Below are 15,224 nucleotides of genomic sequence, written 5' to 3'. Positions count from 1 at the left end.
CAGCCTTGACGACGTTGCTTTTTATATGCCTGTGCAATGTTTCTACCGCCTTCTACTATTTTTAAATGTCGATCTCGCAATTGGCGACGAATATTTGAATAAACCTGATATGCGTAATTGCAATCAGCTTGAGTGAAATTCAAAGAATCAACGCGTTATTGTATGGAATCAATGAAGTTAAAAGTTCTCGTGTATGTTTAATTCAAATGTGAGCAAGTGATATTCCCCTTGATATATTTTTCATTTTATCAGTAATGCCGCATTAAAATATGACAACTTTGTTTTGTATATTACATGTCTATTTTTTGCAAATCTTCGCTAAAATAAATTTTAATGAAGCCTTCTGCGGCCAACCATTCTTCATTTGAGTTGTTTTTGAAGGTGGAATTGTTAAATATTTATCATACTGAAAAAATAGATGAATTTTCATCAAGATTGGTTACAGATAAATTCTCCCAAATTTACCCGTCTATTGTATTTACATTCCTATTATCGAAAAAGCTAATTTTAAATTGGATTAAATTGAATAAATACACAATGCTACTCCTTTTAATATTTATTGCATTTATATTGAAAAGCATATTCGCTTTATATATTAATTAAATTCACCATTGCAAAGGAGTGTATTTCAAATATCTGCATGATTCATCTTTTCTCTGGTATTTTATGATAGAGTGATAGAGTTAAATGAAATTAGTCGTTTCGATTCATATTAGAAACATTCATACATTCTTATAAAAAGCGCTTATCAAATTTAGATATTGGAATATATTCCACCGCGAAAAACAGTTTTTAAAACTGTTTTTTGATAAACTTATTTTGCACGTTTATGTGTTTTTCGTTTTGGAGTTTGAAAAAACTCTATTAGGCAATGTACCCAACAAATAATCTAACGATTTCACGTTTATATTTAGTGAAGAAAAAGATTGAGAGTGGTGCTCAAAAATGAAACAGAACTAAAAATATCTGATTGTCTCCTGTCGATTGAATAATCAATTTTAGAATACTGCTCAAATCAAGGTACCATATATATAAATGTTTTCTTGATAGAGGCTACCATTATGTTACAATTTTAATATAGAGGCTTTAAGTGCGTAAGATTGTAGCCAACATACCACGCACCAAGTTGGTTTTCCTAATTCTTACCGCCCTCGCGTATTCGCGACTTCGCATTTAATAGAAATAAAGGGAAAATTGATTAGAAAATTTAGCTAGATTTATTGCAGCTTTAAAAATTACCAATACTCTACATTCTGGCTGGAATAGGTTTAACAGCTCCGGAATGCACACCGGTGACAGATATTGATTTAAAAAGATTTTTCTAAAACAATTGTTTCTACTAGAGTTTTTTTTACCTGTTTTGTTGAAAATGGCGGTCCAATTTGTTTCTTTTGTATTAAATGAGTTAAAATAATAAAAATGGATGTAAAAACCTACCTGTTTGATTCTTATCGTCAATATATCATTCGAAACGCCTATGGGTTGTCTTTATACGATACTTCAAGCTGTAGCGGTTTTAATTTAATCTCGTGTGGAACGCTGACGCCCAGTCATTTTCGAACGGCAGTGATCGGTACCGTAACGAAGTAATTACTAAATGCCTGGTACAAATAGAAGTCTCATATGGTCTCTTTACCGGAAATTTTCACCAGATTCGATAGAAAGGTAAACCTCATGCAGAATGGCAATGTGCAAGTATTGGGACAAAAACATTGTTAGACTAATAAATCAAATGATTGGGCATTCATACGAAAGACAATTTGTGTTTACATTCTTATTTTTCGGTATATTATAATAGTAAAGTTTGATCACCTTAAAAGACAACTGGCTGTATGAAAAATATGTGATTGCCCAACGGTGTATTGGTCGGCGCTGAGTAATTTCACTTTTCTGTTTAGAATTCGTCATAAGATGCTTTGTCGATTTTCCATTGCTATACATAAGACATTGCTATTGCTATACATAGGTCATGAAATCACAATCCGGCAGCTAGCACTAAAGATGTGCTTTCTCTCATTGTAGATTTGTTGATCGCGACGAAATTTTTAAACCTCAGCGTTAGATATATAATACTACATAACCGAAAATGGCTGTTATATGCTTGCTACGATATTTCAATCAGATAGTCGACTATGCAAACTGAATGCATAAAAATGTTTGGCACGAGAAGTTTTTGTTTTGTTTGTTGCACTCTTCGTTGAGAAGGTTGTTTTTCAAACATGCACAATTTTCTGGTGACAACTACTATGAGTGGCACATTTCAACAGGTGGACTTACTCATTCTTTTCACCCTTGAGATGCAAATACATTGGTATTGATATATTCTCAATCCAAAAAGGATTTATTCGAAATAAAAACGAATACCGAACGTCTACAAACATGCTGAAAATCACGGAAACAGTTTACACAATTTCATTGATAATAGAATATTGAACGACTTTATTTGCTGCAGGTCTTCAAAAAGTGCACTTAAAACTACTTGGCGGTATTTCACGAATAAGCTGAGGGAGACATTTTTTTTTATATTGCTTTGATGGTTGCCTATTGCAATATACTAGTGATCTAGATGGAAATATAAAGACACAAAAAATCCAAACCGACTTTAAAAAATTCAAGACTTTGATTGATTAAAAATGCTATTACACTATAGCTATTATATGTTCATTATACCCTGACTTTTGATTTGCCCCTTTTTTGCAGTCGACAAAATTTCAGGATATTTTACCGGTTTCCAGTCACCCATACATGATTACAGACTACGTGCACTTTCACATACCAGTCAATGATAAATACAATGTAGGCCTAAATGGTAACACGAGCATAAAAATGAACTTTCCCGAAAATCCACATCCCACTAAATTCACCCTCACTACCTTTTTCATACAATGAAACATTTATTATTTAAGGTTCGCCGTCTTTCTTCATTACCAACTTTCATACCAACCAAGGGGGCGAGCGTATCGGCTGCTGCCAGTAGAGCTTTTTACGCTTTAGACGCGGTGATTTTGCTTTGCATTCGCATGTCTGAGGAATAGTTGTTTCGTTGAGTCCCAACACTGTACTAGAGTAGGCTTGCCGTAATATGTCAGTGGAGAGTAGATGCTGACTGAATTTGACACGAAGTCCTGTCACCTGGTGGTACCGGTGCACCACTACCGTGCTCAAACCAACCTGCGAACAGAACGCGGTACTATACTGGTAACTTCATTTGTTACGTTTTAGTTGCAATCGGCATGTTATAATATTAAAACGACTGTCAAAGCAACATTCGCACACATCGAGCTCTTCAAAGCAGATACGAATAGCAACCGCGCGAACTCTGAAACGGCGCGCGAGAGCGAGCGTCCCCTCAAAAATCAGTGAAAACGTTGCCGGCAGCATCGGTTAGAGGTCATGAAAGTTGGTAATTGATAAACTGCATGTCAGTCTCTATTCAACAACATAACCCCGCTATAGCACCAACTATCGAGAGCATATTATTGTCATGGACATAATCAACCATATTGTAAAAAAATGGCCTACTTTCCTTTTCTGTTGCCTCCAAGTGGCGGTTTCATTTTTTAGTCTGCTCTTCCAAAATAATTGGTAAATAACGCGTCAGTGCATATGTTGCGTTATTCATAGAGTTACCACGTAACATATAAAAACCGGAAAGAAACTTTTGAGGAAATACATCAAAGACATCTTCAGTCAGAAATGAATCTGCATATTTGTACGATCGAAAGAATTTTAATGCGCTACTGTGTGTTAACGTTGACATTTTCGTTCTAAAGATATTTTTGACACAGATGTAAGGAGCCGCTTTCCCAACCCTGTCTATTTTTGTTCTCTTCTTCCGCATCAGGAACCCCAAACATTGTTGCTTGGTCGGATAAGCTGAGCAACGGATAACAAAACTTTTTGTACGATGAATCTCGGAAAACCAGTGCATAAGGGCAAAAGGAACAAAAAAAAATTAATTTGAATATTTTAACAAGAATTTTACTGAAACTCAGAACAATTCATGAATTCTCGAAATAATAATATAAAACAAGGTCAACAAGTTGGAGTCAACAAGGATTTCGAAAAATTAAAACTTTTTTTTATGGAGGACATAATTGAATTTGATAGCCTCGGGCCACATCACCATGGCTGGTCAGTTTCATTGTAATTTATCCCAGTTTCATACTTGACCAGGAGGAGATGGAGATTTCTTGTATACGATTACCAAAACGCCTGATATTTCCACCAGTTTATCGTTTTCTGAATCGAACGAATCCATATAGCCTGAGTGAATTAAGTCTTCCATTTTACGTGCTAAGGAATTTCAAACCTAATAGTTTGCAAGTTTTCCTGAACTCCATTCAAAGTCCCCAAAATATCTCCACCTTAATCTTCAAATAATTTGATTATTCCCTCCCTTCTGTTTTGATTTGTATTCACGTTGTGCTTTTGACTGCGGAAGCTGTATTGAGCATTTTACCTAGCACCCTGCATATCTGCAACATCTAAAACAACAATGGTGATAAATTAGATATTGTGCAAAACCCAAATAAAATAGTTTGTTTAGAATATGCAGAGTACATGTCAATGATCGAATATCCAGTGCGTGCGTTTTCCTTTGATTTTATATTCCTCAACAATGGTGTTTCTTATTCCCTCACTATGCAAAAACTAAATTTCTATCAGTTCAATCGGTATGTTGGAAGAGGTGTTGCTATCACAACAACGTCGGAAAAAATGATTCAGTGAATTCTTGTTTTGACGCTATCAAGTATCAAGGTAACCTCTTCGCATAACAACTTGCTGAATCTTAAATAGTTCATATATATTTAACAGTGTGCGATCACAAAACACTGATGAAATCGACGGATAAATACACAAAAAAATACCAAAATACATTTTGTAATAATATTGACTAATTGAAGTCATCATATTATATTACTCGTAAATAAAATGGGGATCATGTCACCACATCAATATTTGATGCATATTCAGTAACTTAGAAATTATATATATTACCAGTACATTGCTACTGATCACTATCATACAGTAACTCTATTATTATTTGTACTGTTTTAGTGTTGCTAAATAATTGAGGAAAATTTGGTTTTTCATGTTGTTCACTCCGATGCCGTAATGAACCCCATCGAAAGTATGTACATTTTTAGTCAAAGGTGTGAAATCTAGAACTCTAATTGAATTTCGTCTGCAATAACTACGCATTCCTCTCTCAAACTTAGTCTGTTTTGTGTGGTATTGTTCTTTAAGGTGTCGGGTCGGCTTCAAAAGACCGTAGTCCATGGGAAGAGAAAATAAAAAGCGAGGCCACCTTCTGCTTTGTGGTATATGTTGTTTATGTTTGTAATGTAGACTGACTTCCCGAATTGCGGGGGCCATGAAGTGTCGGATAGCGAGATCAATTTCCATTCGAATGTGAAATCCAATTCCTACCACCACGTACGTTCCACGTTTACCCGCAAGACGTTTAATAAGTTTACGAAATTGAGGACCGAATCTTGAATGGTAATATTTCCTGAATTCGGCCTTGAAGGTAACATTTCTCCCATCGCCACAGAGGGAATTGCGATACTTCATGTCATCCATAGTTTCAATCATTGCCCTGCAATCTTTAAAGTAATTCAGTCCATAATTAGCGCATTTTACATACTGCTCGGTGGAAATGACACCCTTCTTCCAGAAACCAGTTATTGGTTTTCCCGTTAAAATCATAAGCAGGCCAATGTACATGCTTTGCATGTACGAGTCTCCGACGATGTATAGCTTTTTCACCGGTGAATGCTCGATTACATCACACGCCTCCGGAGCGGTAAATTGTTTCCACTTGCACATATAGCTGTACGGTAACCATGTCATCAGTTCAGCATGTTGTAGTTTTCGAACATCCGCACAACTGTAAAATAAAAAGAAATTTGATGGAGTTAACAATTGTACAGTCATCTCCGTGCAATCCTTTGTTGTAATAGTTGAACTGGGCTTGGGTCACTCTACTGCAGAGATCACCAACCTTTATGAAGCAACGGGCTACTTTCCAGGTACCGATTAAGCTAAGAGCACTCTTCTGAAAAGTCAATTCGATACTAATGATATTTTGCCATGGAGAGAATGATAATGTGTCAATTTTGAACTCCGTCTGTCCAGCATCAAGGCTGAACGTTGCTCTACAATACTAATCACGCATGGCTCCAGCTGACCCAGTGTGTATGATGTCATAATTGGATAGACCCGTGACAATACCGATGTCACATATAGAAAAGGTTGACCAGTACAACAATTAATATATTGTCATTTACATTTCTCATATAATGTTCAAACGAGAATAAAATTAATAGATGTAGCTTACTGATAAGCGCCATTATTTTAGTTATTTTAGAAAAGGCCTGCGGGCGACTCATATGGTCCTTGTGGCCGACTTGGTGCCCGCGGGCAACGGGTTGGTGACCCCTTCTCTACTGTCTATAATCTCGTCTAGGAACCTAAGCCAAAAATAGCAAGTCAAATTTTCCCTGCTTATATATCTCATAAAAGAAAACTCAAATAACAGTCTGTAATAACATCCCAATTGATTGTTTATTATATCTCTGTGTTGATGTAATGAAATGCTTGAAAAATGTGAAGAATGCAGACATGTAATCTCCTATATACACCGTGGTAATTTCTGCGATGGTTTGAGTGATGTTTATAATTTTTCAATATATAGTGGGTTTCATATTTCAAAACTGACTCTATTACATTTTTATGTCAAAAAATATACGATTTTACGTTGGTATTTTTTGTCAGCGAAAAAGGCATTGTAATATCATTATTACATAATCACTCTCTCTTTCAGTTTTTATCGAACAAAAAATATAATAGTGCGATTATTCTTATCTACTCCTTTGGAATAGAACTTACTTTGTACAAGAACATGATCCAGCTTGAGCCGACACACAATATCCTAGAAGCTTATTATTGCAGCAAGGTCTTGGTCCTTTCGGGTCACACCATGTTCCAATAGGCGGTCGTCTAACGTTACTTTCTCTGAGCCTAGTACCAGAATAAAACGTTTTTGTGTTAAGTAAGAGTGAAACAGAGAATACGCAGAAGGATCCATGCACACTTGAATATGATTGATAAATGACCAGTAATTTTTATTCTTGATTATAGCTTTTTCATTCTTGAATGCCCGACGTCAATAAAATTATAGTACCTGTAATATCCACAATTCGTTGTTGATTTCCATGGATCTTCAGGAATACCTCGCAAACGCCAGACCGACTTCATGTCCTTATCCAACTGTCGCTTTTTCTTACTTATATCGATCATAAAAGCCTTCTTTTTCTTTTTACCGCCTCTCAAAAAGGCAGAATTGTGCACCCACCTACCAACCAGTACATGCTTTAAAAAATCATCGCCACATCGGGGTACAAATCTCTGTTTTTTGAACTCGTTTGACTCTTCTTCATCTGGTACTTCAAGTATTGCTGTTAATGTGTCATTTTTTGCATTGCCTGTTTCAGATTTGTCCTCACCTTCGCATTGGCCTCTCACATTATAGCATAATGTGACAAGTAACAGAAGAAAAACTGTCCCACGTGCCTTTGCAATCATCGTTCCTATCTAGACCACAAGAAAGAGTGATGAAACTAAGAAACAAGCCCGCTTTTATTCTAAATTTATTTTGAATTTCGAGAGAACAGATACTAAAAACCGAAAAACAATAAATTTTATATTGTTCAAAAATCTTGCGATACCGGTTGATAGTATCAAAAATACATCGACATGATATAGCATCACTTGAGTAATTGAACTGCCTTAGTAAACTGACTTTTACTCGGATGCTTTTCGACGACAATTTACCGATTGCGGAAGTATGGAATCGATCAGTCATTATTAGAAGCGTATAGAGGAGAGTTTGAAAATAATTCGATCAATTTTAACTATGCTGTTGAAATAATTTTGAATACTGGTTATAAATGATAACAACCGGAATGATCGAATTGTATTCATAAACATTATACTGCGCTATAGAATGAGAGATTTCATCGCTGATATGATATTAAAATTTACTGCCCTTTATACAGGAATTTCAACATTATAAATATTTCACAAATTGCACGAATTAAATAAAATTCACCGTAGCTATAAAATTAGTCAAAAACAAAAGCCACTTGCGCTTTCAGCTTTGTATTTGGATGACAGAATTTCCTTGAATCACAAAAATAACTTTGTAACAATGTTACAATAATTTTGTCAATAATAAATCGATAGGCCAAAATATCCTTCACAGCTGAGTATAAAGCACAGATATAGCGCACCGACAAAGAGAATTTAACTGATGCTTATTCTCGACAAAGTTATTCGCTATGATCATAGATTAGTGTGCTCAGGCCATTGCAAAATTCTCATGTAAAAATTTCTAACTCTTTAATTGAACGGTAGTTCCTTTTCAAAGAAATGGCCGCATAAAACTGTTTATCAAAATAATTTCTGATCGGCTTTAAAAATCACGTCAGTACATATCCAATATTATCACCTCACGTCCTCCATTATATAGTATAAAAAGCATTCCCTTTTTCGTGTTTTCGTCGAACAAGTGATTACGTATTTTTAGTAGCGCTTGTTTCGGAAACAAATCATCGCGTGGGCGAGACATGTAGTCGTAGAAGATATATTATCTTAATTCATGTAAGACACAAGCCACACATCCAGATATCGATTGAGAAATTTAGCTCGTTTTATCCACGGACAATGCTAGGTAAAAGCTCTATTTTTAGGTGAATAATTGAAAAACTGTTGGTCTCTTTTTGTTTTACGATTTTTTTTAAAGTATGCACTATTACTGAGTGAATAAAAAAGACAAACAGACCTGTGAAAAAATATGATTTATAATTTCCGTTTTAGTCAGGCATGGATCGTATTTTAATTTGATAATTGACCTCGTTTTGGCCACTTTTCGTTAGATGATTTTCAAAATTGATTTTTTATATTTCAATAAAATGCATTTTCATTTCGCGGAAAATTTCAGCTCATGACGTAAAATCTTAGACATGTACGCAACAAGGAGTCGATCAAAATACATAATCTCCATTTATCAAAAAGGGAATTTCTATTGTAATTAAAATGGAATGGAGAAAATCTCCAACGTGATCGCGATCCCCATATAACAGCATTATTTGAACTTTGTTTCCGATTAGAATGTTTATTTGGCTTTCGATAGTGGTAAAATTAATTGATCTGTCAGATTTCAATTTATATTATAATTAGGAATAAAATGATTTTTGGTAGTCCATATTTTGTGGCATTATGTACCCGATCATTCTACTAACCCTATCTTTTAAATCACAGAGACAGATCGGTCTCGCTTACTAGATAAGTTTTGTCTTCTACTCGGAGCGATTATGTTAATTATTGAATCCTTTCAGTTACAATAACATAAATCTTGATAATATTCTGTAACATAATACCAATTTCAAAATATCAGCTTGACAGAGATTTTGTTTTCGTAACACCTAATCGATTTGACGTCATCGGTTATCCTTGTGCGTTTTAACCATCGTGAGAAAACGACACAATAGCTGCCTCGAAGATTTTATTTTTTTTAAATCATCATTCATGATACAAACTTGATATCATATCAAAGTCAATAGAAATATTTACTTTAACTTGATCGCTTTTCAGAAGATAAACAACGTGCGAATTTTATCATTACTTACAATGAAGTATCAGACACGAATGAAATATATTGCCAATTCTATGTAATTTAGACATTGGAAACCATGATATATGAGGGAACTTTTACAAAGGCATCCGCGAAATATAAACTTTACTTGGCGATATTGAAAAGCAGTCCGAAGTATTCATGAAATCGGTCGATCCGCAATCATCACCAGCTTATGATAACATCTTACCAATTTGATTGTATAGAGCAGTAGTTCTCAAACTTTTTAAGCTGCGCCCCCTTTTTATAATTTGTCAAGTCTCGCGCCCACCTCAAAAATAACTAGCGAACAATAATCTACCAATAACAGATAGTAAGGCGATAGTATGTTTTATTCGATAAAACACGTTGAAAATACGTGCACATAATAAGAGAAATGTAAATATCCAAAATTAAGCGGGCAAGGTCAAATCTAATAAATTTTTCATTTGAATTAGCTTCACGCCCAGACATAATATGAGAGTTGCACTGTCCCAGACAGAACCTAAAATAGGGTTCCATTACATTTGAACCCACGAAGATTGCACCTACATTCTATTGCACCTATGGAAATGTTTGTTGTTTTACGGATATTTAAACCCATACTAACCCTAACCCATGGATTTAGCACCCTCATATATATTGAACCCGCGAATATACACATGGGTTCAAATGTACGTGGGTTCAGATGTACTGTCACCCTAAAATAGATGTACTGCTGAAAGATAGGAAATTGCACCCATTAGACTGTAAACTGACATGCAATGAATGAATGTTTGTTATAAAGCGTTACTATTTGATTTTTCAATTTTTTAGTAAGCCGCAAGTCTTCTTAAAAATTGTAAGCAAACCGATAAGCCAACCCACGAAATTCTTCAAATTGCATATACGTGATTAAAATGGTCGAAGACTTTCATTTCTTCTTGCTATTATCTCCAAGTATAATGATCGACAACAATAAATGATTTGCAACAACAGCTCGCATTATGATAAGTAATGTTTTCATAAACGTGAATTGTTTGCGAACTTGTGTGTAAACTGTACTGGATTGATGTGTGCCGTTTAGGAAGTAAACAGGAGTCGCAAAATTTTTAGAAATCTAATTTTCCATAACAAAATTTCACGATACCAGGAAATGAAAACTGGTATTTCCGGTTTCTGAGTTTCCATTGTGAAATATTCAACTTACGTTCTTGGCATGATTTATTGTTTTGGTAATTAGACTGCATATTGCAATATATAATGGACATTCATTTTCTGTTTCTTTAGTATGACGTCACTAGATCTCATCAGTACATGTACAGTATGGTACGATGTTCATATGAAGCAAACTAACTCTAATACAATATTATTGCTAATTACAAATTCTAGTTCAAATTGTGATGTCTCGAAATGCTGTAGGTTCACCTCGACAAATATTTGATTACGGTGTTTTTAAAATACCACATCTGCATCGCATCAAATTTGGAACTAATTGTAACTTGTTAAATGATTTTCAAGCGTTGGTCGCTATTGACACTCTTAAAACATGTAATCAGAACACGTGTTCAAATTTGCGGTTGACATAAATGGTTTATAACAACAGTAATCGGATTTTCTAATTAGCCTGAAGTGTGTTCACTTCGATTTTCTTACATATTACTCGTAAATTTAATTTGCCGAATTTTCGGTATGTTATTGTATATCAATTTGATTTTTGATGAAAAATATTCATACGATTTTATCGAATTGGAATTCATTTTTTTTGTGCAATAACTTTGTAATTGATATATTGTACTTTATATCAGAACGATAAAAACTTCTTTGTATTGAATGTAACATAATATGCGTAACTTTGTTTTTAGGTCAAATATCATTCCTAACATTCAAAACTAAGATTCCAAAAGTAGAATGATTATTTATAGCCAACATCTAAAAGTTCTGATTGGTTTATTTTTATCTGCACCCCTCATACCAGATAAATTCTTGCTGAATACTTCTTCATTTCTGGTGCATCACAAAAATAAATATACGTTAGTTTATCTTATTATATTATTTCTCGCAACATTCCGGAGGTACAAAAATTTGAAGCTGCTGTTTGTTTGTTGCCAAATTCTTGTGAAAATTAGTTCTTAATCTTGTTAATCCAGTTTTATCGCAAAAAGTTTGTTTTCGTCATTTTGTGGAGATTTTGGTTACATTGAGTAACGATTTTAGTAATTTACGTGACGCGGCAGGTAATTGCAAATTATATCTGTGATTTCATGCTTTCTGTGTTCAAGCGATTAATCATGCTTTTATGAAACCCATTTTCGTGCCAAGACTGTCTATGTTTAGAGTTCAATTTTGCTTGATACAGACTTGAACAGCAATGTTCTACTAAAATGTATCTCGCGCTACTGGTGATATATCATACGTTTCATACGTTAATTTTTCTCAATTTAATTAAATTCGTTCATTAAGCAAACCGTTGAGGCCCATATCAATCATACTAACAAATGAAGAAGAAAAAAATGCACTGAATTACACGATGACCATAATTGTAAGAAATTTTAACTTTTTCATAATTGTAATTACTAAGAAATATCTGAAGCTGGCAGTTGTAATTATTGCAACGATATGTCAGAAATGACAGATTTTTCGTTTTTGTGGAACAATTAACAAAATTTTTCAACAGAAATACACTAAACAGAATAACACCACAATATTTAGTGAACACAACAGATTCAAATTCAGAATTACAAAGTTCGATAACAGCTAGATCAGAGGTCTCCAACACGCGGCCCGCGGGCCGCATGCGTGTATTGTGCAATTATTGCTGTTCAAAAGGAATACAACATCCGGCGGTATAACGACCCATTACACAGGGGAAAATACCATGTCTGTATTGAAACAATTCGTCACGAAAAGGTATTGCAATTAAAATTTTTACTGATGAAACAGAGAAATTTTTTTTCAGACTAACAAAACTTGTGAAGCTTCAGCGAAAGCAAGCTTTGCCATAATTGAGATGATTGAAAAATCGTCACGTTTTGAAATGAAAGTTAACAAATCAGCCTTTCGAACACGACTAACGGACAAGAGTTTGTATGTAGTCCTAATACTAGCAAACCAACGCGACTAAGGCAAACATCGAGTCTCTCACCTCTACAAACGGTGCAAAATATCTAGCACAAGAAAATGAATACGTTTCATGTCTCGTTGGGTGAAAGATTCAAGTGTAATTTCAACAAATATATTCAGATTTTCTTTGTTATTTTTTGTGTATCAATTTAGTACCTAATTTGTTGGTTTGCGGCCCGCGTCGTCAATAAATATCTATAAGTGGCCTGCGACATATTTTGAATTGGATACACCTGAGCTAGAATATACACATGCAAACAAATTTATAAAAGTTATACGAGATCAATATAATCACTTGAGCAAGAATCGTGCTAACAAAGTATGTATACTCATGCCTGTTGTTAAGAATGAAAAAAACTAATTTAGAAGAAGATATAAATCGATGAGAAAATCGGACGAAAATCGGTGTTTATTCTTGTACACAATCAAGCTCTTCTAACACTATACACGATGGATGTCGTTGTTTTTAAAAACATTTCCCCCTGCATTTCAAACCAAGACCACCAGAAATTGTGAATGGAGACATCCGCTATCGCCTCTCTCCGTAAATGTACTAATCGATTTTCATTTTTAAAGATGTAAGTGGTCGCCAGAAGACTATTTCCGTCACATTTTTTAATTTTTTCTGATGTTATGAAATCTGTTATTTCACCCAAAATTTCGCTGTTTTATTTTACTTTACTGGAACGCTGTTTTTATTTCGTCAAGAGTGAAGTACGTTGGGACGGAAGTTGTTTATTTGTTTGATTTTGTCGAGTAAACTGGATTTTGACAAATGTAAATTTAGTTGTCCTATAGCGAGTTCAATTTGAACTTCCACCGCGCTTCCACACCTATTCTGTTACAAACCTAAAATACCGGAGACTGGTTCTGTGACAAGGTTATAATGACCGTTATAGATGGATTTGCTTAGAATTATATAATTAAATCAAATATGCCAAAGATTTATTGGTAGAAACTAGGCGCGGTACAAATTTAGTTAATGCTGCATTCACAAAATTTTTATTTCCCCACAGTCTCATTCTAACTGCATGACACCGGTAAAGACACACCCCAAACTTTATAGCTGATAACGACACAGTTGTAGAATTATATTAAAATGCTAAAAATCTTCTTGTTTTTGAATAAAAATGAGCTCACTTTATCCAATATTTATTGACAAAATTTAAACCTACTCTGATTCTTGAAATTCGTCCTTTGTAAGATTCTAACAGTTAGTTACTGAACCCTCGTGAATGAATCGTGTGACGTAAGGTTATAGCAACTAACCCCCAAATGTACCCCATTTCATGTTAAAAATATGAAAACAAAGTAGGAGTTTCTGTTTATAACGTGAATCACGAGCTCACGTTTACAGTATTTAATTAGATGTACGATCGACGTATAAATACGACTCCGATATCTTTCGAATGAGGACGATGTAAGAGAAGACGATGTAAACCATTCAAAGCGAGTGTGGAAATTTACGAACAATCATTTATGCTATAAATGGTGACAAAACCGACTTGAATTAACCTTCTGAAACGGACCAGATCAACGGACAACAACCAGGACAAGCAACAATTTGACGGAATCAACCAAAAAGCTGACCAAGCGAAAGCTTTCAACAATTGCCGAGAAACCGTCTATACAAAACGTGCGAACTTACGAACGTCGGGGAGATTCAAATTGCCTGGAACAACGATTGAAGTAGCAAATTGCTGGCAAGCCGAAATAATCAAAAACATTATGAAAAGACAATAATCTCAATTGAAAACAGTTGAACTATGGTAACGGACTCTGGAAACGTTAAAATCATGAATATGGACTGTATTGAACATCGATCGAAATGAACTCTTTTAGAACATGATATATGTTCGAGGTGAAAAACCTAATCAAAAAACGAACTGTTGAAAACAATGAACTATATGGACTGTTTTACTGTAAATTACGCGCTCTATTCCGAATAATAGAGAGAGGAATTTTCGCGCATACCTAATGGATATACAGATCAGGAGCATGTTATACCACAATTTGTTTCATGATTTGCAGGTTTTTCTCCTCATTGAGACAGACATTTTTCATTCTTCCACTAATACTAAGGTAAAGTACTTCTTTTTCTTCTTATATATACATGGCGTTTCATTCGGCTTTCAATTTTTATAAATTAATCAATGGTAAAACTTTGAATATTCTAATTTCAAATACCTTTAAAGAGATTTATATTATTGAATATTTGTGGTTAGCATTTCTTTTCGATTAAATAGATTTCGTTAGAATTAAAATGCTTTCTAAAAGTAGATTCGAGCGAGTCATACTTTTAATTATTTACAAAGCCGTCATATCGAACGGTAAAATAATAAGCTCGTTAAACAAAAATTGTATCCAAAAGCGTTATTTTTTCAAAAAAGCCCTGAGATGGCATAAACTTAAAAATGCGTCTTTTCTTCCCGACATGGGACAA

General features: G+C 34.5%; 1 protein-coding gene across 1 annotated transcript; it reads right to left on the bottom strand.

Annotated features, from left to right (window-relative positions):
• Window positions 1-4,777: 4,777 nt before the first annotated feature.
• On the bottom strand, window positions 4,778-7,971 carry LOC120332459 (uncharacterized). The gene is made up of 3 exons (XM_039399707.2): window positions 7,190-7,971; window positions 6,895-7,026; window positions 4,778-5,893 (listed from the first exon to the last, which is right to left on the bottom strand). The coding sequence occupies exons 1-3, from the start codon at window positions 7,588-7,590 to the stop codon at window positions 5,044-5,046; spliced, it is 1,383 nt and encodes a 460-aa protein (XP_039255641.2). The 5' UTR covers window positions 7,591-7,971; the 3' UTR covers window positions 4,778-5,043.
• Between the last annotated feature and the right edge of the window lie 7,253 nt (window positions 7,972-15,224).

Source organism: Styela clava, chromosome 13 (genome assembly GCF_964204865.1).
Source record: "Styela clava chromosome 13, kaStyClav1.hap1.2, whole genome shotgun sequence".
In the NCBI taxonomy this organism is placed as follows: Eukaryota; Metazoa; Chordata; class Ascidiacea; order Stolidobranchia; family Styelidae; genus Styela; species Styela clava.
The sequence above is the reverse complement of the archived record's forward strand: the minus strand, read 5'-3'. Positions and strand labels throughout refer to the sequence as shown.

Excerpts from the sequence above, each read along its gene's own strand:
- LOC120332459 (XM_039399707.2), bottom strand. The coding sequence starts at position 7,590 with ATGATTGCAAAGGCACGTGGGACAGTTTTTCTTCTGTTACTTGTCACA. Across the intron at positions 7,027-7,189 it reads ACGAATTGTGGATATTACAG|GCTCAGAGAAAGTAACGTTA; the intron begins GTACTATAATTT and ends TTCTGGTACTAG. Across the intron at positions 5,894-6,894 it reads GGATCATGTTCTTGTACAAA|TTGTGCGGATGTTCGAAAAC; the intron begins GTAAGTTCTATT and ends TTTATTTTACAG.